General features: G+C 35.6%; 3 protein-coding genes across 3 annotated transcripts; 1 reads left to right on the top strand and 2 right to left on the bottom strand.

The window, feature by feature from the left end:
* Nucleotides 1-900: 900 nt before the first annotated feature.
* On the top strand, nt 901-1,855 carry LOC127192213 (olfactory receptor 51A4-like). The gene is given in 2 exon segments (XM_051149534.1): nt 901-1,467; nt 1,469-1,855. Coding segments are annotated over 2 exon segments (954 nt in total).
* A 3,849-nt stretch (nt 1,856-5,704) lies between these two features.
* Nucleotides 5,705-6,646, bottom strand: LOC127191987 (olfactory receptor 51E1-like). Its single transcript, XM_051149339.1, has one exon. It carries the CDS (start codon nt 6,644-6,646, stop codon nt 5,705-5,707), a length of 942 nt encoding a protein of 313 aa, XP_051005296.1.
* A 7,953-nt stretch (nt 6,647-14,599) lies between these two features.
* Nucleotides 14,600-15,553, bottom strand: LOC127192212 (olfactory receptor 51I2-like). Its single transcript, XM_051149533.1, has one exon. It carries the CDS (start codon nt 15,551-15,553, stop codon nt 14,600-14,602), a length of 954 nt encoding a protein of 317 aa, XP_051005490.1.
* Between the last annotated feature and the right edge of the window lie 11,529 nt (nt 15,554-27,082).

The following is a 27,082-nucleotide window of genomic DNA, read 5'->3' as shown; positions in this document are numbered from 1 at the left end:
TTCACCTAATAGGAAATAATATTCATTTCTACTTTTTTAAAGATAAATACATAAAATAAGATTTTTTTTCCTTCAATGATGCTGATTTGAAATATTTGCTAAAGTATTGGTATTTGTTTTTCACAAATGCATTACTTGTATTTTGGCAAATAGATGTTTTCATTTATTTCAATAAACTATTTGCTCATGTCCAATTCTGTTCCAGAACTGGCTGAGAAGACCAACAAACACTGCTTTAGTTCTTTCATCACGTTCTCATATTTTGATAGGCATTCTCCTGAAAAGAGTAACCCTATCGATCTAAAGAAAACATCAAATGACAGAAGTTCATTGGAAGAATGAGAACTCACTAAATGCTTCATATATAACAACAGTTATTAAAATAAGCATGCATTTTATTTCTGCAGAAGAACCATCAGGAAGAATGCTCATATTTCCAGAGAGCTTGAGTGTTGAAAGTATGACGCTGATCTGTGGGAAAGTACAAGGGCTGCTTTGAGATTTCTGACAATTTTAGCTCAAATTTAGTACTAAATAATATTAAGTGAAATGACATTTTTAGTGCAGAGAGAAACATAATTAAATAACACCAATAAATAGAGACACCAAAATTATAGCCTTAATTTTCATTTGCACATAATCAGTGTTATTAGATTGAGTGTGCTAAGTAGGTGAAAAGAATTCTAGCATTTTCTACATTTAATAGCAGCTATTCATTGTTCAAGCTGCAGATAGCTATTCAAATAGGTTTGGAAATCTAATTCATTCATATAATCATTTCATAGATAGAATTGACCCAGAAGAACATTATGAAATAATCTCTTCTTTTTAAGATTTACCATTTTTTTCTTACAATAGAGACCTTTGGAAGCTGACAACAGCTTGATAAGAGGTATCTTTATGGAGATTACAAATAGTAGCTGGTTCCAGCCACCTACCTTTCTTCTAACAGGCATCCCTGGACTTGAAGATGTGCAGATATGGTTCTCTATCCCACTATGTGTCATGTACCTAATCGCCCTCTTAGGAAACTGCACCATCCTCTTTATTATCAAAACCACCTCCATCCTTCATGAGCCTCAGTACATTTTCCTGTCTATGCTGGCAGCTACAGATGTGGGTCTTTCTGTTTCAACTGTGCCTACAGTAATGAACGTCTTCCTCCTGAATCACAAAGAGATTGAGTTCCACTCTTGCTTGACACAGATGTTCTTCATCCATACCTTCTCTTCCATGGAGTCAGCCATCTTATTGGCCATGGCTTTTGACCGGTTTGTTGCTATTCGTAATCCATTACACTATAATGTAGTTTTAACCACCCCTCGGATTATCAGGATGGGACTTGCAGCTGTTGTTAGGGGTGTGTTGTTAATGGTACCCTTGCCAATCCTGCTCAAGCGGTTGCCCTTCTGTAAGGGTGTCATTCTGTCCCATTGCTACTGCTACCATCCTGATGTTATGAAGCTGGGCCTGTGGTACTGTCAGAGTCAATATTATTTATGGATTGTCTCTAGTCCTCTGTTCATTTGGCGTTGACTCTGTATTTATTGTCATCTCTTATATCTTGATTTTGAAAACAGTGCTGGGTATTGCCTCAGGAGACGGTCAACTCAAGGCGCTCAACACCTGTGTCTCCCACATCTTCACTGTCTTTATATTTTATGTGCCACTCATTGTTCTAGCCCTAATTCACAGATTTGGTACATTTGCATCTCCTCTGCTCCATGTCACCATGGCCAATCTTTTCTTATTCTTGACTCCTGTTCTGAACCCCTTGGTTTACAGCCTAAAAACCAAACAGATAAGGTCTGCAGTGTGTAAAGCATTCAAAAATAAGGGGAACTTGCTCAAATAGTCACATATGGTCTTAGCGAAAGAGATGTTTTACTTCTGTGCCCTGTCATCCACCTGCTTCTCAGGAACGTGCTTTTATTTCAAGGTATAATTTTGTGAGAATTAAGATACAATTGTGTTCTAAGAAGAGTATGGTATTTTGATTATCACTGAAAAAGAAATACTGATCTACTACACTGTGGAAGGAGAGTGTGATGAGACTCAATGTGGGATGTGTATATATTTTGTTTGTTTACCTATAAAGAACACGAGAGCTCTAAAAAATTTAAAAGATGTGGAAACCAAGTGGATGCAACCCATCTTTTGGAAAAAAATATCAAGCTTAGCTAAAATAAAAAGCGAAACGACATTTAAATTTTTAAATTTATTTTTAAACTTTAATATAAAATTACAAATAAAATTGTTCTTTTAAATTTATAATTATCCATTCAAGGAATCAAAGACTGCACCATATTCAGAGATGTGGAAATAGAAAAGTATAGAATAATAAGTTTCTTTAGAGGGAACATGACAAAATCCTGAATGTCCTTCAGCTTGTATATTTATTGATTTAATTAAGAGACAAAATTGACTTGTATACTGCTTCTACTAAAGTTAATATTCCAGGCTATTGAAATACTTTGCTTGGGATAGACAGAGGCTCTCATAGCACTTCATAATACAGTTACCCTGATGGTCTATAAGGAATCATTCCTTATACATACTTTGAATTTATTTAATACTTGGCTATTGTTACAGCTTTATATTTGAAGTCTAGCATAAATGGTATTTTTGTTATTATTTTCTCTTATATTTTGTAATATGTATCTCCCCTTTCTCCTTCTCTCACACCTCATAGACATGATCAGAGAATATAAGGAAAACCCAAACAAAATGCTTTCCCTAATACTTAAAGAATCATTTAATGAAGCATAGAAAATCCTGATATCTGATTAATGTTCCAGTGAAAATCAGCTGAGTGTTGTTTGATTCAATTAAATTCTGGTAGTATCTACCTAGAGACGGTATCAGGTCAGAGTGATTAATTGTATGACTAGTCCAACTTAGGGGACACTGGACCAACGATGACATCCTTCTCACTGACACTTTGATTGAACTGTTGGCAGTCACAGAAGTCTATCATTAGTTAATTTTTAAAGTATGGTCAAATAATTTATTACAGAAAGAGAAAAACTGCACTTTCAGTCACAAACAAGCAGACAAAAATTAATGTACTTTCCAGAGGACCTAAGGTTATCTGATATGGGTAGAGCCTGAAAACAATAGGCCGGTCGAATCAAAGAGCTTCACGTGCAGAAAACAATAGGCCGGTGAGAGTGTGATACGACTTTCTCACATACTCTGGTGCCTCACATTTGACCATGTCCCCTGGAGGGGGAGACCTGGTGGCACTCAGAGGAAGGACAGCAAGTAGCCAAGAAGAGACTTGATACCCTATGAGAATATATAGGGGGACGTAATCCCCCTCAGGAACAGTCAGAGGGGAGGGGAATAATGGGAAAATGGGGGGGGGGAGGAATGGGAGGATACAAGGGATGGGATAAACATTGAGATGTAACAAGAATAAATTAATAAAAAAAAAAAAAAAGAAAATGAAGTAAAAAAAAAAAAAAAAAAAAAAACAACAAAAAAAAAACAAAGAGCTTCACGTGCAGATTTGGTTAAACTTGTCAAACCAAACACATATTTTGCTACTAATTTGAAAATAAAGATTTGAAGCCATCATATTTGCTTTCAGAACTTTGCTGTAATGGTGGCCAACACAAACACTGAATAGAGATTTTTGCCCTTCTTTCCTTTGTCTTCCCTAAAACTGTTACTTTCTTAAAGCTAGCCCTCAAGGTCTATTCTCTTATTAACCACTGAGACAAAACACCAAGGTCCAACAATCAAAATTCAGGGTTCATCAACTCACCCTAGCACACACTTCCCCTTTTCCACGTTAGAAGCCCTTCGTACAAAAACACCCTCTCTTGCTTTACTTGCCTCTGTTGATTCTATGCTCTCCTGGTTTCTTGCTCACTGCTTGTGTTTGCTGTTGCTGCCGATGCTGCTGCCTTTGCGGCGCTACCTCCATCCCTGCTTCCCACCCAAGGTAATAAATTTTCGTTGTACTAAGAATATGGTGTCTGGGTATTTCCCCAATTTCAAGGGGAAATTTTATACAACACAGTAAATGTCAGTTTAAATCCAGGTGAGGTTAGAAGTATGGAATTCAGTTTCACATTACATAAAGAAATGCATCTATTAGTGGAGCTAATGCTTAAATGTAGAAAAGTGAAAGCACTTAAGGTTTATTTAGGTAATGAAAACAAATGACATTTATGGAGAAGAAATTTAAAAGACGTGTGGAGGTAATATAATTAATTTCCACTCTAAAAATAGAAAATACAATCAACACTTAGGTGCACAGGGAATTCAAGAGAGAATCTGCATTTGAAGTAGTTCATGAATTTAACCTTGGTTTTCATGGATTTGAAGACTATTGCTATGAAGAACATATCCATGTGTACACACACACACACCAGAAGAACCTGAAAAAGGTTCTCAAAATAACCATACAGGTGTTCTGTAACCATGGAGCAAATCAAAGATACAGAACTCGCTAACAGTGGTATTCTACAGGAAGTCAGAATAAATGACTTTTTTCTAAAGGATGTGACGCAGATGCAGGCATATATTAGAAAAACGACACAAATTGACTTACTAATTGATTGCTGTGACCCACACACTCTGTAACAGGGGTAGTCAAAATGGTTTAGATGATATATATAAATTTTGTTTTCATGGAGATAGTGCAAGAAAGAAGGGGATGTTTTTATTAAATAAATAGAGCAAAACCCAGAGGAAAGAAAACAATGCAGAAAGTGAAGGAGTAGGATTAGGGATTATGTCGAAATTTCTGAATCATTTACAGAATTACTTAATTAGGACCCTTATTTGAAACTATAAAAATATAGTGAATTGGCTAGATCTGGGTAGGGGTTTAAAGTTTACCGCCTGTATTGTCCTTGGCTGGTGCCATAGTTTGAGCAGGACCCCTGGGCCCAAATCTGCCCATCATAATGTTCTACTTGTAGCTTTCTAGGACCCTCTGGATCCTTCTACTTTGCTATTCTCCCATGCTTCTCTCATCTAGAGTCCCAATAGGATGTCTTCCCCTCTGTCCCAGTTTCCTGGTAAGTGAAGACTTTCATGGGGCATGCCCCTTGGGCCAGTATGCAGATATAAGTGAGTATATACCATTTGAGTCTTTCTGCTTCTGGGTTAATTCACTCAAGAGTGGGGTATGACTTTCACACATACTCTGGTGCCCACATTTGACCATGTCCCCTGGAGGGGGAGACCTGGTGGCACTCAGAGGAAGGATAGCAGGCTACCAAGAAGAGACTTGATACCCTATGAGCATATAAAGGGGGAGGAAGTCCCGCTCAGGAAAAGTCATAGGGGAAGGGAGTAAGGGGAAAATGGGAGGAAGGGAAGAATGGGACGATACAAGGGATGGGATAACCATTGAGATGTAACAAGAATAAATTAATAAAATATTTTTTTAAATATAGTGAATTTAGATAAAAATTAACATTAAATATCTAGCAAAGAACTGTTCTTTACTGTTTAGTTTGTAAAGTCTATTACACACTAAGAAACATAGGAGAAAGTAAACTTTGTGGTTATATAGATGCATGCAGTATCTTTATTCATAAAAGCTATAATTTCAACATTTTATCTCATTTTCATATCTATATACACATCTCAGATGTTAAACTACATTAAAATTAGTGATCACATGAACTTTCTGGTTGAAAGTTGTACTTTCCTTCATTGAAACTGCCATTAACTCTCTGATTGTTCATCCAACGTGGATCTTCATAGATTTTCTCAGGGCAGAACGAATTTGCTTGGTCTTCAGGCTATATACAATTGGGTTGAGCATTGGAGGCATAAAGAGGTAGACATTTCCCAAGACGGCATGTGCTATCGGAGAGCTTCTGTGGCTGATTCGATGCATTACAGTTATGGCCAGCAAAGGGCCATAGTAAATAAAGACAATAAAGATATGGGACAAACAAGTGTTGAGTGCCTTCATCTGACCTTCTTTGGAAGCAATTCCCATGACTGCTTGAAATATTAAAGCATAAGAAATGGCTATGAGCAGAAAGTCCACGCCAAAGGAAAATATAACCAAAACAAGCCCATAGAAAATATTGATTTTGACTTGACCGCAAGCTAGTTTCATGACATTTGGGTGTATGCAGTAGGAGTAGGACAGCACCTGTCCCTTGCAGAATGGTAGTCTCCTGAGTAGTATAGGTAAGGGAGTCATGAGTGCTACACCCCTCAGAAAGGCTGCCAGTCCCATCTTTGTGACTCGTGAGTTGGTAAGTATAGTGGTGTACTGCAAGGGATGACTGATGGCCACAAAGCGGTCAAAAGCCATGGCTAACAGGATTCCTGAGCCCATCGAGGAGGACGTATGGATGAAGAAGAGCTGAGCAAGGCAACTATCAAATGCAATTTCATAGAGGTCGAAGATAAAGACTTTTAGCACAGAGAAAAGTGTGGAGACAGACAAGACAATATCAGCCCCAGCCAGCATAGATAAAAAGTGATACTGAGGCTCCTGCAGACTCCGTTCGGTCCTCACTAAGTAAATTACAGTACAGTTCCCTGCCATTGTAATTAGGTACATCAGGCTCAGGAGTGGTCCGAGCCATAGGCGGGCTCCCACCAGCCCTCTGAGGCCAGTGAGGATGAAGACAGAAGGTTGAAAGGTCATATTAAATTCAGACATGGGCAACGGTAGGGATCACTGTGCAAAACAATTTCTCTGACATTGAACCCTGGGGGAAAGCAAAAGTTAAATGTCAGATTCAGGAAGTACTACTGAGTGTGCTAAATGTCACCTGTGAAGGATAGTCTAGGGATGAGCATCTTATTGGGAGCAAACTGACTTTAGCAATTACACCAGGGAACAACATGTTATCTTGAAGATCGCCTTAAGGATCTTTTTCATTACTAATATCCATGTAGAAATGAGCCAGTGTAGATGGCAGTCAAAATGAACAGTGCATTTTATGTTCAGCCTATTCCTAAACCAGCTGGATCCAAGAGCCTAGGATAAGAACTATGTCACAGTGTGAAATGATCACGCCATAAATATCTATAATTGTGCCAAGTAAAAACAGACTAGAAGGAAAGCAAATGGGCCGCAGATGAGTCTCACGTAATTGATGAATACTACCTAAATTTACATTGTTTGTGAACAAGTGATTGAATGGGTTTTGTTAATGAGGTGCTCCTGTTTGAGTGCCGTGGCAGAGCTGTATTTAGGTCCCAGTTTATTTTCCTAGGGTAGCGGTCCAGGAACTAAGGACATAATTCATGGAAAGAGGGTCTGATGTGAGAAAGGTTAGTACCTGTGACATACAGCGAACCCCAGGAGTGCTCAAGGTCATTTTGTCAGTCTTGGGAAATTCTGCATGTTTGTCCTTTTTACATAATGAAATTTGCCTTCCTATGGTACAGCGTACCAGAAGCAAGGAGGCTTTGTTGTTGTTGCAGCATATTTTAATTCCTCTTTGAAGGTTTTCTGTTTCTCCTGAGCTTAGGTCTTAATAAATAATGCAAAATCAGTCTTAAAAAAAAAAAAAAAAAAAAAAAAAAAAAAAAAAAAAAAAAAGAACTATGTCACAGCAAGGACAAGTCTGACAACTCAAAGCAAAAATCAGATAGCTTCAAAATTTTAACAGATAAAACAACATGGGGTTGGAGTAATGCCTCAGCAGGTAAGAACAGTTGCAGTGCTAACATAAGGACCTGATTGCAAATTTGTTTTTTTCCGTCTAAAGGCAAATTCCCTCAAGAGCGTCCTCAAATTCACTGCTGTTTTTTGGAACACATTCATTCGTCAGTTCAGTAACTAATTACATATTTCTTGCCTAGACCATATTGAGGCATTCTTCTAAGCTTTTAGGATACACTTATTAAACATTTTTACTGTATAATTCATTTTTATTTTAAACATTGCTATGACATAAAGCTGTATGAGCATGTTAATATTTTAAAAGGTGAACTAAATCACCTATTCTCAACCTTATCATAAAAGGTTTCAAAATCCTTGGAAAAAAATTAAATTTAAGAAAAACTTTAACATTGTGTAACTATTTAAACAGAAGAGAACAGTTTTGCTAGGCATATGTGAGTATTGTTTTAAAGTATTCTAAAAGTTGAAATGTTAATGTAAATATGTGAAGAAAATGATAATAAATGTCATAAAGAACAGACACAGAGAAAAGAATTTCAGACAAAATAGTGAGAAACCGAGAGCCAAAGGATTAACTTCTCTGATATATGTGGAAAGAAAAGTTGAAAGATTACTCAACTGAGAAGAGAGTGGCTCAGGGAGGGAGAGAATGTTTGAAATTATAATAAACAGTAATGTAACAAGCTTTTCAGTTACCAAAAGTTTTAAAGTAAAGTCAATGATGTGACTTCATTTTCATTTTTTGTAAATCCATTCCTGTGGTCTTGAGACAATAACTCAAATGGGAGAACTAGATGAAAAGACATACATTTTAAGCTTATTTTAATTTCCCATGGAAAAACTAGGATTAGGATCTATTAGCTCATGACTAAGAGTGAATGATCTCAACCTATATTTTGAAGAGTTTCAGTGTGTTTTTTAATTATTGGTATATCATCAGATTCTCATAATGTGCTTAATGGTTTTTGTCCTGCATAATTCATCCTCTGTGTAAGCATATAAATATTACTTAGAATAGACTGAGACCAGTGCAACAATGCTATGCCTTACTGTAAAAGAGTTCTTCAATATGAAGGGGGAAAGTTTGACCATTACTTTCTTTCATATTATGTTTTCTTATTGTCTATTCTTAATCCATAAAGTTTAGGTTTACCTCAGTGTCTGTGGCTGGAGAAGTTGAGTGAGGCTGGCACAGCAGTTGTCTGAATTGTCAATGGAGCTTTTATTGCATTAGCTTACGTTCCCAAAGGTATTACATGGCAACCTCTCTCTCCCTTTCTTGATCCATCTTCTTCTCCACCTCTGTCTTTCACTCTCCACATCGATCTTCATTTGTTAAGAAAATATGCATATGAACATGTACCCACATATGCATGTCTATTCTCCCACCAGTTATTAGAATAAATAATGGAGTAAGACAAGAATTAGTTAAGGGTGATCAACAACAGGATTATAAAATAAACAAACCGATGATATTTTTTAAAATACTGAGTCAAGAAAAAGCCAACATTTAAAAAGAAAAGGTTGTAATCTCATTGGAGATTTTAGGAAAATAGACAGTCAAAGTTAAACTAGATGCTATCCTTAGAGATGTCGTGACAAAGGAGTACGGATTTTGAATCGTTAATCAAGGATCAAAACAGACTGCCACTTAATTAATTGCTAAATCTTATCCTGTGTTTGTTATTCAAGAGAATAACAAAGAATGTGAGGAGAAACTAACTACAAGCTTAGAAAAATCCTCAAATATGTGATTTTTTTTTTTTTTGATGTGGCTTTTCAGTTGAAATAGATAGATAACGTAAGTCTAGTCACATAGATCACTGGAAATGACTTATATAAAAGTACAAAAGGAAGTATTGTGTTTTATTTATATACACATACAAAAAGGAAGCTATATATCTTCTTTACTGACAAGTGAATATCAAAACAATTGAATGCAGATAGGCAAGATGGATTAGCTAATACAGACACTTCCTTCAGGGCCTGAAAATGAGTTCTATTTCTCAGACCCAAGTGCTGGAAGAAGAAAATCAAGTCCTGACCCTCTGGCCTCCATGTTAACAAATTTTATGATTTTGAAAATACAATAAAATGGATAAATTCTAATTTTTCAACATATTTTTCTGATAAAACACAATATCCATGTAGGAAAAAAGGAATGCTAACAGAATATCAATATTTAATATCCAAGGCTAAATTCTGAAAAATAAAACATTTGCTTTTAAAAGATATTCTTACATCAGATATTATAAATATTTTAGGAAGTATTGTGTTGTTCTTGATAGCGTTAAGAAAATGGAGATAAGCCATAAACTAAAAGAGATTCTTTGAAATTACACATAGTAGGTTCAATAATGAAAACATGAATTGAATGTTTTCAATAAAATCAACACCTAACAGTAATGCATTGGTGGTTATTATTTATTTTAATGAATTTGCTTCTTTGTACTTATTAAATTAATTTCTTAACCTAAAATCAGAATTAAATTAGTTTTTCTGCTTTTTTATTTTATAATTTCCTATCAAAGAATGATATCTAAAAATATCAATCATCTTATGTCTTGAACAATGATTAGTTAGGGAGCTGCTCATTTGTCTTGCTTTGCAATGGTGCCACTGATCAGCCTAGTACCTTCAGCATCCTAGGTAATCAAACAAAGGGAATGCCACATTAGCTAGTGTGTTAGATAACAGAAGTTCTCTGGCATTATCTTGAGGCTGAGTAGAATCAACCAGTGTCTTCAGTAGTTGGACTTTGTTACCAATGGCAAAGGCAGGAGGCAAGATATAATTTTCCTTTAAAAATCTATATGTTGCTTGTAATCAAACAGAGGGAAGAAAGCACCCCCTCTTTGTGTTCTCTCTCTCTCTCTCTCTCTCTCTCTCTCTCTCTCTCTCTCTCTCTCTCTCTCTCTCTCTCTCTCACATTACATCCCAACCAGTGTCCCTTCCCTCCACTCCTCTCAGTCCCTTCTCATCACCTTCCCTCTCCCTCAGATCCATTCTTCCTCCATTTTCTTTCAACAAAGAGCAGCCTTTCCAGGGATATCAACAGAACACATCAGAACAAGTTACAATGAGCCTAGACAGATACTCTCATATCAAGGCTAGATGAGGAAACTCTGTAAGATGAAAGGGTTCCAAAGCAGGCAGAAGAGTCGGAGATAACCCTTCTCCCACATTCGGAGTCCCACAAGAGCACCAAGCTACACGAACATAACATATATGCAGAGGTCCTATCTCAAATCAATACAGGCTTTAATCTCTGTGAGCCCCTGTGAAATCGGCATAGTTGATTCTGGGGGATGTACTCTTGACGTGTCCTCAACCCCTCAGATGCCTACAATTCTTTCTTCTCATCTATTCAAGGAGTTCCCTTAGATCAGCCTAATGCTTAGCTTGGGTCTCTGCATCTGTTTCCATCAGGGAAGATGAAGCTTCTCTGATGATGATTATGCTAGACTCTTATCTAAGGATAGTGCAGGATATTATTAGGATCATTTCACTGGCTTTTGTTAGCCAGTGGTTTTTGGTTCTGTCCTAGATCTTTGGGCTATCCAGCCTCTGGTTCTTGACCATCCAGGCAGGGTCAGGCATGAACTCCCTCTTTCGGCATCCGGCTCAAGTTAAGCCAGGCATTGATTGGTCACTCTCATAAGTTCGGTGCCACCACTACCCCAACGTATCTTACAGGCAGAACAAATGGTAGGTGAAAGGTTTTGCATCTGGGTTGATGTACCAATTCCACCAATAGAGACATGGGCTTATTATTGGTCCTTTCCTCATGCCTGCTACCACTGCATTCAGTACAAGGCTACAAAGCTTGGAATCAAGAGTTGAAAAGTATGCTTTATAGACTGTTGGCATTTAGGCTAGGATGAAAGTTAGCAGGTATGTTGAAAAACAGGAACGAAAAGGCCATTTGTGTACTTCCTCCCAGTGCACTGAAGCACTTTCCTTAAATGCAGTGTGTATCTGAATTGTGTTGCTCTTTCCTTTTATAAATTAGATTTCTTTTTATTTAAATTAAATGACCAAGAAAGGCATTCCTAGAACTAACTTGTCATTCCTAGAACTGATGCTCCTACCCTGTAGACCCCATTTAAATACAAATAATTCTTTATCTGAATTCCATTTAGCTATAGCTATATGTCTTATTTGACTAAATTGGGAGGTTTGAGAAATGAAATGAAATAACATTTCTAGAGGAAATGCTCCAAATTTTAGGAAATAGGGGGTCATTTTTCAATGTTTATGTGATGTGTTTTAGAGCTCTTAATGTAAACCCATCCTGATCTAAGTTTTCCTAATATACGAATTCAACAAGAAATCGAAACAGAAGTGAAATAAATTAGTATATCTACCTTGTCAGTTAAATAATAGACACCGGATTAATTTAGATTATATGAAATTGCATTTCACATTTAGTTAAAAACAAGAATATAATGAGCACATTTTTAAAAAATGATAAATTATATTTATACAATAAGTATCCAACAACACAATCCAATCACACAAGTATACAATCAACACAAATCCAAAACCAACCAACAGCCCTGGGACTGAGAAACAGCTGGGAGACTTCCTTCAGGCTGTTCATCAGGAAGGGCATGGTGGCATGTGTGCAATACACATGGCAGTGGCTAGTGGTTTCATCATCAGTGCAACGGGTAACTGGGACATGTACTGGGTGGCCTGTGGGTAGAGGAAGCCTAGTGGCTATTGGGATGAGTACATTTTTATAAGTGTCTCCACACTTATCTGATATGTCTTTGATGAAAACCTGTGGCCCTGGCTGTGCCTGAGTGTTTCCTCAGTCAAAAGTTGCTTGTGGCATATTCTCCGTAAGGACATTGAGAGAAGAAATAATAACCAGTACAATTAATTTTATTTTTAGGACTTATTTAATTTTTATTCACTTGTGTGTGTTTGTCTGTGAATATGTGGATTCGTACATGCGTGCATGCACTTGCATCCTTCTGTGATTGTTTGCCACTTGTGTGTGCCTACCTGAGGAAGCTAGGAAAACCATCCATTCCTCTCAATACTGAGTTACAGGTGGTTGTGAACTACCAAATGTGAGTTTTGGGAAGTGAGCTAGGGTACACTGGAAAAGCAGCAATAAATTTTAACTCCAGACTCTGTTTAAGCTTTTATACAGTATCTTTGTAACAATATCTGATAACTAATAAAAATCAATGGATATTAACAATTCTACATCAAAATATATTAGAACAAAGACCATGTTACACTTTAATAATAAAGATAAAATTATAACTCTTTATGTCACTTGCACAGTGAAATACTGAAGATACAAGATAATAATAGTTATTTTCAAAGTAAAAACATTTTTTCATAGTCATATTGTTTTATTCATAAAATGTGTATATTAACAAACAATTTTAGAATTAGTTTTATACATGTTGTGATTATGTGTTTCAAATGACTTTTCTTCCCTTTCAACACTGTAGTAGCAGATCAGAGTGAGGCACGATACTCAGTATTCATAGTGATAGTCATAGTTCATGATGCCACCTACAACTGAACTGTCCTAGGCCAAAGACAACACCATTACCTCACTCATTGCTAACCACCTAATACAGACGTGAATTCACAAATAACATTTATTGTAGTGATTATGACGGATTTTTTGATACCTGCCCCTCGTGTTTCTCTCTGCTTCCCTTCATATGTTCTAAGTACACTCATTCGAAGAATTGACTTCACGTTTTCCCATGCGGTTAGATGAACCAGGAAAACAATACTCTCATAGCGAATGAGATGAAGCATGAATAAAACTGTCCTATTGTTAAATAGAATTAAATCAATGGTCTATTCTGTCTAAACAGAATATACCCTCAAGCTGCTGCATTACTTCTTTTGTATGTTGTTTTCCTGATTCAGACCCCACTAATGGTATCATTACAAGCTTTGTCCTGACTTTTGTACTAGAATGGAAACTGTATAACAATGATGTATTCTTTTCTGGTTATCCACTAAATGTGTCTAACACATATTAAGTTTTTGTGATCAATGACTTCAACTATTATTAAGAAATTCATTTAAAAATTTCCCTTAATTTTTTTACATTTTTATTTTTTCATATTATAACTACACAATTTCTCATTCCTTTTCCTCTGAACTTTCCCATATTACCCTCTTTGCACTTTTTTCAAATTCATAACGTTTTTTGCTAATCATTGTTATATGCATACTTGTATATTTATATACATAAATTTTCCTAAATACAACCTTCTCAGTCAGTATGATCTGACTGTATGTATGTATTCAGGTTGACCAATACCACATGGTCAGCCCTAGAACTTTCTTAGAGCAGATTCAGATCCTTCCTGTTCTGCTGCATGCTTACTTATCATCAGAGACAACTGAGTTTCTCTTCCTCTGGTTTGGAAGTCAAGATTTTAATGTCTACATTCAACGTGCAGTTGGAAACAAAACAATGTCTGAGTAAAGTTTCAACTACCAATGGAAGAGATTAACCACTTCTTGTTAAAATGTTCTTTCAGATAGTATATTATCTAGTTTTAGGGATCATTAGAACATTGACAACACCAGTTAATATGAAAGGTATATCTTATATTCATCATCCATTTTTATTTTTTAATGTATTAAGTAACACTGATGTCAAGAATTGTATGAAATCTTGGCTTTTCTCTGTAACCAGGCCTTTACAAATTATATACGATAGTGTTAGTTCTTTCAACTTCACAGTCATGGTAGGATTCAAAAACTTTGAACCAGGATTCCTACTATTTTTCCTCATTAGTACCAATCATCATTAGACAACAAACAACAATGATATCTGTGCTCTTTTTAGGCCTTTCCACCTTGTTTTTCTTACTTGGTTGAATGAGTACTTTTTAAAGTTAGAATTAGTGGTGCCTAGGATAATATTTGGCACATAGTAGAGCTTGACTATTTTAAAGATCATTGCAGTTTTTCATATGTAGAACAATCTCATTCTCCAGCAACAACACGTTGCACCCCAAATCGCTTGCGCAGGGCAGCTTGGATTTGCCTGGATTTGAGACTATAAACCAGAGGATTTAGCAGTGGAGTCATGAGGAGGTAGGCATTGCTCATCGTGGTGTAGAGAATTGGAGAAGTTTCCTGAGTGTAACGATGCAGTACTGCAAGGCTGATGAGAGGCAAATAGAACACCAGCACCGTGCAGAGGTGGCAGATGCAAGTTTGCAGGGATTTCCAGTTTCGATCTTGGATCCCCAGTTTCATCACAGTGCCCAAGATCTTCATGTAGGAAACTAAGATGAAGATTACATCTACTGCAAATGTGCAGAGTACGCAGACCAATCCATAGACGCTGCTGAATGTGACGTCTCCACAGGCCAAATTCAGCATGTCGGGGTAGTAGCAGTAAGAGTGTGAGAGGACATTGGCCCCGCAGAAAGGAAAAGTCCTGAGGAAAAAAGGCAGAGGTGCCAACAGAGTGGCTCCTCTTATGAGGGCAGCTCCACTGAGGCAGACAACAGTGTGGTGGGTCAGGACCCTGGTATAGGTTAGTGGAGCACAGATAGCTACCAAGCGGTCAAAAGCCATGGCTACCAGAACACCTGATTCTACAGAGGACAGAGTGTGAATAAAGAACATCTGTGTCAGGCAGGCATCCAGACCAACATCATGGACATCAAACCAGAAGATGGCCAAGACGCTAGGCATTGTTGACAGGGAGAGGCCTAGGTCAGTGAGGGCTAGCATGGCCAAAAAATAGAACTGGGGTTCATGGAGGTTCTGCTCTGCTCTAACCAGAAGGAGGAGAAGAACATTTCCCCCAAGTGCTACCAGGTACAGGAGACAGAAGGGAATGGAGATCCACATATGTGCAGCCTCTAGACCAGGGATGCCAATGAAGGAAAAAACGGGCCAATTTGAAGTAGTATTCAAACCTGACATTATGAGTTATAGGAGAAACTGCAGTCCAGGACATTCACAGATCTATAAAAGAGAAATCAAATAAATAAAATACTTGAAAACTGAGTAATAAATAAAACAGTATTTTATACACAGAATAGCAAAATCAAGGCATGTAGACTTCAAACATGGTCATCAAATTATGGGCCAAGACTGGAACAACTGCTGTTCTCAGAAAATGCTGGTGGGACATAAAAATATAGAGTCATTTTGGAAAACGATTTGATGGTTTCTTTTTAAAGTAAAACACAGATTTACAGTGATTTCATTTCTATGAATCTGTTTAAAAGAAATGAAAATATATGTTCATAAAAAGTCACAGAATTAACCTATGTACTATTTATGATGGTAAAATAATGAATGTACATTTATTGTTGAATGGATAAATAAACTACAACAGATCCATATAATTTAAATTTTAAATGGAAGAAATAACTGCAAGACAACAGAAGAAATTGATCATTTATATGATATGAAAAAGAGAAATACAAAATATGAATGCTGCTTGATCTCATGTACATGAAAAAAGAAATCATCAAATTCAAGGGCAGCTGATCAGAGAGATGGGAGTGGCACATTATAAGGTCTGTGGTGACACATGTAAACCAGTGAGCCTCAGAAAAATGAATATGTCTCATATTTGTATGGTGTTGTGGTTTCATGATTATATATTGTACAAGTTATCATATAATTGGTATAATTTATTGTCTACTGGTTCATTATCTTAATAAAAGTTGCCTAAAATACTGTTTTAATAAAAAAAAAGGTTTCTCAGCAATGCTAATCATAAATCTCTCTGTCTCTCTCTCTCTCTTGCCTCGTGTGTGAGTGTGTGTGTGTGGGGGGGAGGGGGAGGTGTATGTGTGTTTGCCTTCTACCACAATCCTGTCCTTTATCTGATTCTTAAAGGACATAATTTTCATTTTTGTGAAATTACTAAACTCTCAGTTCTGCTATTTCTTTCTTTTTTTTTTTTTTTTTTTTTTTTTTTTTGTCAAGGACAAGCCCAGCTTCTGTGTCATGCATTCTCAGTGAGTAGACCCTTGTAGATTGCTCATAGTGAGCAAACTCACAGAGCTCTGTGACTTCACCATAATTTTTATTTAAATATTATTTTTAGTGCTTCTCTATTTAGAGTCTTAAAGCCTTTTATGTATGTACCCATACTTTCATACTAAAAGATTTTTTGGACATATGTTGTATAGCATATAGGTTTTTATTTTGGGCTATTTTAACCCTTATAAATCTGTATAGCTTTTTGTATATTTTCTTCAGAAAAATGAGCGCCCTAATGGTCTATGAAATGCTTGCTTATTTGCTTTATGTTTAGAGAACAAGAAGTCAGAATCATAGGAGGTTTGAATTATGACTGTAATGCATGAGGAAGTTGTCTTTGGCTATCACTTTGTGCAGATTTTCCTATTTTTAGCATACTGTTCTTTAAATCACGTAGTCTTGAAACAAGAAATAACTGAACAAATTACTTCAGTAGAGGTTAACAATGATAAATTCATTTTTCATAAAATGTAAATTTATTTCTTTTTATTACTTTGTTAGTTCACCCCTTCCCTCAAGTCCAATGCTGTGACTGCACCATTTATTTTTTGCTGAGTCTTTCAAATCCATTGTGTGGATGTCTCTTGCAATTTTATTAATTTTTAAAGAACCACAATTTTATCTCCTCTAAAGAATATCATCTAATTATTTGATATAGAATTGACAACTTTTACTTCAATAGTTGCACTCATAAGATTTTGAATTCTGATTATATTTTCTCCCCATTGTTTTAGATACCAATATTTGCTTTTACAACATTTTGTTTCTTTGAAATATTTTCCAGAGATATCTAAAGGATGATTATCAATGATAGTGTTTTAAGTGTATATAAATTTGACTTAATCCAAATGACTGAATTTAGTAATTTGATTTCAACAAACTCTATTTGTTTCTGTTAGTGAAATTTGCAACAAAGGTACTACCTTCAGTGTTGCTATGTGGATTAATCCAGTGAAATGCTAGAGCAAAAGGATACAGTACACTTCCTAAAAATTACTCAACTAGAATTTCTTTATGCTGTCATAGAATTCAATTTAACATATACAAACCTAGGCAAATTTTAGATTTTATAAAATAAAAATCTATACTAATTTATAAATCAATAAAATCTTAGTGTATATTAAGATGTTATAAAACTATATATGTATACATATACCTGAACTCATTAAAATGGTAGCACAAAATAGTGAAAAATGTAAATTGTATGTATGATTCTATATTAAGACATATACAAACATATGTAACTATGAGTCCATACAGTAAATATACAGACATATAAAATATATAAATAATCTTTATGAATCATTCATATTGTTGATAGTATTATACAGGAGTAAGCTAATATATTTCATCCAGTCCCTTGTGACTCATTTTAGCTTAAATTTATAATGAATGAAATAAAATAGCAATATATATATATAATCAAAGATTGAAGATATAACCAAACAAAGGGAAAGATAGAAATAAAAATAGAAAAGAAAGAAGAAAAAAATTTCAGTTAAAAAAAAAAAACGTTACTTAAAACTCTGCTCCTGGTCCATCTCCATATTCCAGTGATAAAGTTGAAACATACTTAATTGATCATAATACTGGAATTGCTGTAGACAAATAAACTAAGTAATTGCTATTGATAGTATATTTGAATAAATTTAAAGGATATATAAATATTTAATTATATGTTATATAATGATCTATTCACATCTTCCTCATTAAAGTCTAACTATAATATTCTATACATTTCCACACATCTTTTGAGTAAGAATTCACCTTTTAGAGGTAAATTATCAACTACATGAAAAATTTTAAACAGAAGCACATAGGTAAGGCCAAAATTGACTATTCAGTCTGGATAGAGTTCTCCACCCATGTACACCCTGAATTTTATTTTTACACTGGGAACTTTAATTTAGCTTTTAATAGTCCTGGTTACAATTTGAATATCTTTGAATTTGTGAAGAAAAATACATATATCATTAGAAAGGATGAGTGCAATGCGTATATGAAAGAAAGGGCTTTATGTGGGATAACTTCTGTGTCAAGGAAGTATCTCTCCAAGCATGCAAGTTCCCTTTATGTTTCAATAAATAATAATTAAAAATAAATTATTGATTAGATGAATTTTAGATGAATTATTGTATTTATCATTGTATTTGCTTTATAACTACATGAAATGCATTATTGGTTTGTATAATTCTCATGAATGCTTAAAATGCATAATTCTAAGAAGCTGACTCCCAGAAAAGTTATCAAACAAAGGCAAACAAAAACCACACAGTCCATTCAGATTTTTACACACAGTATGCACTAATAACACCCACTCTTAAATAAATTATTGACAAATAAAATAAATAGCAAATAGAAAATACAACTAATCAATAATTTAATTGTACATTATTATGTATTCAAACATAAAATTCTTTAGTATAATTTCCCAACCAAATACTGTGCAACTTATTTTTTGACATTTAAAAACTGAATCAAATATGAAGTTGTTATTTTATACAGCATTGACTACATGGACTTTCTCAGAGTCCAGTAGATGCTATCACTTCTTTTCAGGATACTTCACTCACTGCACAGTAGACAGCCGATTCTCCAGCAGGAGCATCTGTCCTCTGTGACACAGGAAGTTCTTCTCTCAATGTAGAGAGGAAGTGTCTTACCTCAGGGGCTTCATACTGATTTATAGACTAGCAAAAGGCTCTCCCAGGTGTCTGGCAAGCTCCAATGAGATTTTAAAAGTTTGGGGAATTCAAAACTATCTTAGGCAAAAAAGCATATTTATTTTTGCCCCAAGGGATCTGAGAAGGAGACTGCTTTTCTTGTGGAGCACGGCTTAGTATCCTGGTGTACTGGAGATACAGATAAGTATCATCTTATTGGAAAGTGAAGGTCTGGTCAATTCCTTATCTTATCGTATGGAAGACAAGTTGGAGTGAAAATGTGTAATAGGGGTTATGTATATAGAGATACAGTCAAACGTCTAGTGAGCACCGAGTTTTTAAATAGGCAAGGACTCATTTTGGAGAAATCTTATTAAACTATGTTAATATGTGCTATCTAATCCCAATAATACACAGCCACTTCATGTCATTTTAAAGAACACATTTCCCTCTCTGAAAGTAACATGGAATGATGTCTTGAATTTAATATATTTGCTATTAAATATACTGTGTTAATTCACCTGGCCGAATTACATGTTTTATTTTCTATTTGATTTTAGAATTTCTCCTAATCAAAAGCTTTAGATAATTTATCTTTTGTTTTACTGTTTGTAGAAATTCACAAAACATTAAAAATAACCCTGAAATTACATTTGCTTAAGAACTTACTCTTGAGTTTTGTGTAATTGTGAAAAAATGCCTACACTGATTCTCTCCTGGCTTTTCCTTTCACTAACTAGCTCACATGACATCATCATGAAAGCATCATGAAAGCATCATGGAAGCATATACTCCCCAATGGGCTTGGCAAACACTAAGGACTGTTTTGTTTATTATCTGTATTCTTAAGCAATTCAGAATTTAAGTCACCAAAGTATCATTATACTTACTTTTTTCCACTTAAATTTTAAAGTAAAGTTTCTACTAATATAAAACTCACACCAGTTGGTTATCCCAAAGTATATATGGAACATAAAGATGAATTTTGCATATTACATGCATATTATATGTTTATATGCATGTAACAATTGATGTAAAAGTGGCCATAAATTTGAAATGGAGTAAAAAGGGTATATGGAGAGATTACAGGAGGGAAAGGAAAGGAGAAATCAATGTAATTACAATCTGAGAATAAAATTTATAATAACAACAGAAAAACAACAAATTGTTGTTGTTGATGATGATGATAAAATAATAATAATAATAATAATAATAATAATAATAATAAATCTGAACTATCATGAGCTCATCCATTTTATATACATCCTGACAGTTCATTAGCAGATTTTTGTTCTGGAGATTTAGCTATAATATTTGCTATTGAGAGATTTAGGGACAGTGGAGATATTGCCTTCAGTTGTGTGTCCCCAGTGGGGACGCAACCGAACTCTGATAAATAGTTCTTATGAAAAAGTCACACAGACGGCCATGGTTAAGACCAAACTGGCCACAGAACAGCCCCAAAGTCACAATTCTGAGAAGGGGTCTGGCATAGGGGAGTGTAGAGGGGTGAGGAGTAGTGGGGATATGGGGAGATACATAAGGGTGCAGGAAAAGGATCAGAATGAACTATATGCACATAGAAATTATCAACAAACTACATTAATGGGAATGAAATCACTACTGCTTTTTTAGTTGCAGTTTCTATTGATTTATAAAATGGTTAGTATCTATAAAGATACAAAAATACTAGATAATAATTTCATAAACTTTAAATTATACAATTATATTGATTAATCTAAACTACAAAGAGATATATTCTAACAGAATGAAAACTGTTTTGATGCTTCTTTACACAGGTCAGAAAGTTGTGGTTATCTTCCTTTTTGCTCTCAGTAGCAGAATTGTAGCTGTGGAATGCTTTACAAGAAGTTGATTTAATTCTAAATTATGCCCAATAAAACTATTTAACTTGGACAGTAATTTCATATGCCATAGTTACTGTGTGTCTAAGCAGCATAATATATAATCTGTCATGGAATGGGTACACAAATAAATAGAAACAAAAATATTTGGAAATTTTAATTGCTGGTATATCTAAGATATTGACTTTTTAACAAAAACACAGGCTATCTCAATGTCAAATTCAGTAAATATTTAATTTCTCAAAAATAAAATCCCTGTATAAGAACTTACTTGCAGACTAGACTCTGATGGAAGAAAAGACAAAGCTGAGAAAAATTAACATAAGATTGTTAGTAACTAACTCAAAGCACAGTCATCCCTTATGGGGAGCCTTTCTATCTTGTGGTTCATGCGTCACACATGACATAAGAAAACTTTGGATGTGTTCCAATACCAAACAATAAATTTATGAGTTTTTCAGTCATTTTGAGTCTCATTGTGGGGTTTGTAGGTGATATCACCTTGCAAGACCGAAGGCTGAATGGACATGAATAGGAGGTTGTGGGATCACAGACCTCATAGTACACATCTTAACCCTGTACTTCCTCTCTTCTTTATGGAAGTCTACTTGTATTTTCACTGATTTCTGATTTTAGTCAACAACACAGAGAGATACACATTTCTACAAGTCCAATGATCATTAAAGGAAAACCTTCTAGTTCATCTGAACATGAAAAGATTGCTTTTTAAAAGGCAATATTAATTAATAATTTCTCATAAAGTTTGCATTTGGGAGGTCAATAAAAAGAAATTAAAGTTTGCGCCTGTGCTATATTTATCTCACTATTAACAAGTCAGTGTGAAATCTAATCAGGAGACCTAGGAGGGGTGGATCTTGCAGTAAGATAGAATGGGGCATACAAATTAGACTGAAAAATAACAACTGTCTCTGAAGAAAAACACAAACCTAAGCAAAGTTTTAGTGTGAGTTAGATTGGGATATTTATAGAGTTTGGAATGTGGGCACATATGCTTAATCTGTTTGTCAGAGGATCGGATATTAGCAGCAAAGAATAAAGGCATCATAGTTCAGAATAGGGGGCAACAGTGCCATTTAGGAAAAACTGGAGTCTTATTAAGTAAAAAAAAAAAAAAAAAAAAAAAAGAACTGCATGATAAGTTAACTATGGTGTTTGACATCTTTATTGCCAAGGTTTTCTAAAAACAAAGAGTAAAAGCAAACACATACTTTCTCCAGGAAAGCATATGTCAGTTGTTCATTGTCTCAGAGGAAAAGGCCAGCCTCCATACACACCACTGTTTAATACACATTAATATCAGTGTTACGCTGTTGAACCTGCACACAGTGATGTAAGAAGGACAATGAACCATACTTAATTTTTGAATGAGATCAAGGCATATACTTGAATAAGTCATCTGAGAAGCTGTTCACATTTTAGGAGTCTTCTTTAATAGACATCTGACAGAAAGAGAGCTACTGTGTTCAGATAAAACAAGTTCAAATGTGCTGTTGCACAGTAGGCTAACTAAAATAACATACCACATACTCCTTTATAACTTCAAAATTACAATATAGTTTCCTTTCTTCCCCCTTTCATTTCTTTAGGATATGTTAAAATTTAAAAATTTAAGTTTTTAAAATTATATATAAATGATAAATGTTTGAAAATATACTTACATTTCCCCAGTGTTAAGTGTTGCGGCTTGTACATATTTTAAAATACCATTGTATATCTTGTTAACATTTACAACTTTTATACTTGTCTGTGTCATTTGAAAATAAAAAGAACAGACACAAATGTTACATATATGGAATCTGTAAGGAAAAGTTAAAATCATAGAAGCTGAAAGTAGAATTCCAGTTACATAGTTTAGAGAGAGAAGGGTTGCATAGCTATAGGTCAAGTTACAAAATTTACAATGAAAGAGAAGCTTGGAAAAATCTATTAAATACTATGGCATAACAGGTAACAGCACTTGGAAATTAATAAGAAACTAGGTTGTAAATAGTCACACTAAATGTGTAATATTCATACATTGACTAATTATCAAATTACACTGGTAAACTAACAAGATACACATGTATTTAACAATAATTTACAGTATACATATTTGTTTTAAGTATTAGCACAGGATAAATTGTTTCTTTATTAAGATAGCTATGATAACAAATGTCTTTAAAAATTAAATTAAAATAGTGTTTCTTAAGTTTGCTCAGCCCACTGAGAAAGAAATTAGGGAAACTACACCCTTCATGATGATATAAAGTGTCTTGGTGTATCTCTAACCAAACAAGTGAAAGAGTTATATAAAACTTCACATCTATAAAAAAAGAAACAGAAGAAGATATCAGAAAATTGAAAGACCTCATGTTCGTGGATCAGAGAATCAACACAATAAAAATGTCCATCTTGCCAAAGGCAATTAATAGATTCAATGCAAATCTCACCAAAATTCCATGACAATTCTTTACAGACAATTCTTTACAAAATTCTAAGATCAATTCTCAATTTCATATGAGAAAAAAAAAAAAAGGAATAGCTAAAACAATCCTGTACAATAAAAGATTCTGAAGGACTCTCCATCCCGGATCTCAAGCCGTGCTACAGAGCAACAGTAATAAAAACCAGCATGGTACTGGCATGGAAATAGCCTAAATGACCCATAGAATCAAACGGACGAACCACAAATAGACTCACACATCTATTTGATTTTTGACAAAGCCAAAACCCATACAATGGAAAAATGATAGCATCTTCAACAAAAGGTGCTCTTCTAACTGGCATGTCTACATGTAGAAAAATGAAAATACACCCATATTTATCACCATGCACAAAACTTAAGTCCAAATGTGTTAAAGACCTTAACTTGAAACTGGACATCCTAAATCTGTTAGAAGAAACAGTGGGGAAGAGCCTTGAACTCATCAGCACAGGAGACAACATCCTGAACAGAACACCAACAGCCCAGACTCTAAGGTCAACAATTAATAAACTGAACCTCATGAAACTGAAAAGCTTCAGTAAGGCAAAGGAAACATTCCACAGAACAAAATGACATCCTACAGATTGGGAAAAGATATTCACCAACCCTACATCTGACAAATGGCTAATATCCCAAATGTATAAAGAACTCAAGAAATTAAACCCTACCAAACCAAATATCCCAATAAGAAATGGGGTACAGAGCTAAACAGAGAATTTGCAACAGAGAAATATTGAATGGCTGAGAAACACTTTAAAAATTGCTCAAGTCCCTTGTCATCAGGGAAATGCAAATCAAAACAACTCTGATATTCCATCTTACACCTATCCAAATGGCTAAGATAAAAATTCAAGTGACAGCACATGGTGGCAAGGATGCAGAGAAAGGGGAACACTCCTCCATTGCTGGTGGGAGTGCAAATTTGTACACCCACTCTGGAAATCAATCTGGCACTATCTCAGGAAATTGGGAATAAGTCTACCTCAAGATCCAGCCATACCACTCCTGAGCTTATACCCTAAAGAGGATCTACCATACAACAACGACATTTGCTCAGCTATGTTCATAGCAGCCTTGTTTGTAATAGCCAGAATCGGGAAACAACTTAGATGTCCCTTCACTGAAGAATTGATAAAGAAACTATGGGTCATTTACACAATAGAATACTATTCAGCTATCAAAACCAAAGAAATTTTGAAATTTGCAGGCAAATGGATGGAACTAGAGACAATCATCCTGAATGAGGTAACTCAGTCCCAGAAAGACACACATGACATATTCTCACTCATAAGCAGATGTTAGCACTTAATTCAGGTTAATCACATTGCCATACAGAGGCTGATGTGCTAACCAAGGTCCATGTAAGTTGTGGACCTAGACCTTCTGCTCAGATGTAATAGACAGGCAGCACAGTCTTCTTGTGGGTCCCACAATTTGGGGAGTGCGGATTTCTGACATAACTAGGGCCTACTAATGTTGCTCACTTACCCCCTGGCATGGTGGCCTTACCAGGCCACAGGGAAAGAGGTTACATGTAGCCTGGATAAGCTGAGGTCAGACATTATGGGAGGAGGGCTACCCTGTCTAAGGACTAGGGGAGGAAGGAAAGGGGATGAAGGAGGAGATGGGTTTGAGAGGTGATGAGGTCAGGATCTGCAATCAGGATATAAAGAATTCAAACTGCAGAACAAGCAGGTAACTTATATTGCTAATCCCACTACATGGGAATAGCTGTGAGACTGGCTGAGATATGAATGTCTATACATAGACAAGGCTTCATTTTAGTCACAGAATCTCTGCGACTTATTATTAGAGACCATTCTTAGTGTGGCATGAAGGAAGATTTGCAGATGGCTTACTTCTGCTCATATAATGAGCAGAGAACCAACCTTAGTTGTTCTGTGCATCCTGCACGCCTCATGCAATTATAATTTTAGAACTGTATAATGCTTGTGAGAAATTATGTTTTTAGAACAAAAGAACCAGACACGGATGCTGGGTCAGACCCGACAGGATTCATTCCTCTCAGCATGCTGGACGCTAACATCTTGCATCTTTCATGTTCCAGCACCAAGTACTTCAGTTGCTGTTCCTCATCAGAACAGGACAGCTCCTAGGACACCTTCGAAGAAAGCTTCTGATGCCAATTGGTCCAGCATTTCAGGCTGTCCCACAATGGACTCCTATTAAGCCTGGAATTTCTCAACATTTAGAAAATGGACCACAAATGCTATCCCTAGCTTGCTTAACCATTTCTGCAAATTTTTTTGCCCCTTCAAAGGTAATATTTGCCCAAAATCAGGCTGAAGAAACCTTAAGAGAATGACATCCCATATCCTCTAAGGGGGGTTGGGTAGGTTTCTGTTTGATCTATTGGTCTACAGATGATTATTTTCATCGGGAGTTGGTTATATGTGAGTATTGGTCTTATACAGAGAAAAAACTAGGTTGAACTCAGGGATGTCTCTCTTTTCTTTTGTATTTCTTTCATAGGTAAGGAGATAGGAGCTAAAAAGAAAGAAAGGGGAATATAGAAATATAGAGAAAGGATAGAACAAAAGTAGACTATTGAATCTGTTCCTCAACTCAAGGCCTTAATTATTACTCACAAATTAAGTTATTTTTAATTAATTGGTATAGAATTTTGTATATTGATGAAAATAAGTGTAATTCTGAAACATTGGTATAGAATTCAAATTTAAGATTATTTTTCACATACATTATATATCTATATATTTATACATCTCGAATATGAGATATTATACTCATCTAACTCAATTATAATACAAGGTTTACTTCTAATACCTTGAAAGTGGTGCTGTAGCCTATTTATGATAATTAAGTAATACAAGCTAATTGTTAGTTGAACAAATCGTGGTCATGTCAAATACTAGTCTAATTTTATCACAAGAATATATATTCCAGGTCAAACAAATAGATATGATTCTATAAATATATAAGGTAAAATAGTTAAATAAGGTCTTCAAAAGCCCCAGAGACCTATAGAATATGGCATTTGAAGATGTTTTTATTATTCTAAAGATTCTTTGGATGGCGGCGAGCAGTGTGGATCGCGATTGGAGGCTCCAGTGAACAATTCAGGGAATTGCACAGATTTCTGAGCCAGGAACACCGAGGTCCGAACATCACGGCAGCGAGAGTGCTCCACGGTTCGGAGGGACCAGGGTGCGGAGGACCTGCGTGCCCCTGCACACGGGAGGAGCGTGGATTTTCTCTAATCGGAGCGGCAGCGGGAGAGGCAGCAGCACCAGCGGCACCAGCAGCGGTGGCTGAGGTTTGCAGCTCATAGCTTTCCAGTGGAGGCGATTGGTGTGGTGGCTGGTGGGAGTTGCTGCGGGAGAAGGGACTTGGGACAGGATTTGGGTCGCGTGGAGCCTTCGGACCCAGACTGGACTCGGCGGACAGTTCGGCCCCAGAGTCC

This window comes from Acomys russatus, chromosome 7 (assembly GCF_903995435.1).
Source record: "Acomys russatus chromosome 7, mAcoRus1.1, whole genome shotgun sequence".
Classification (NCBI taxonomy): Eukaryota; Metazoa; Chordata; class Mammalia; order Rodentia; family Muridae; genus Acomys; species Acomys russatus.
The sequence above is the reverse complement of the archived record's forward strand: the minus strand, read 5'-3'. Positions and strand labels throughout refer to the sequence as shown.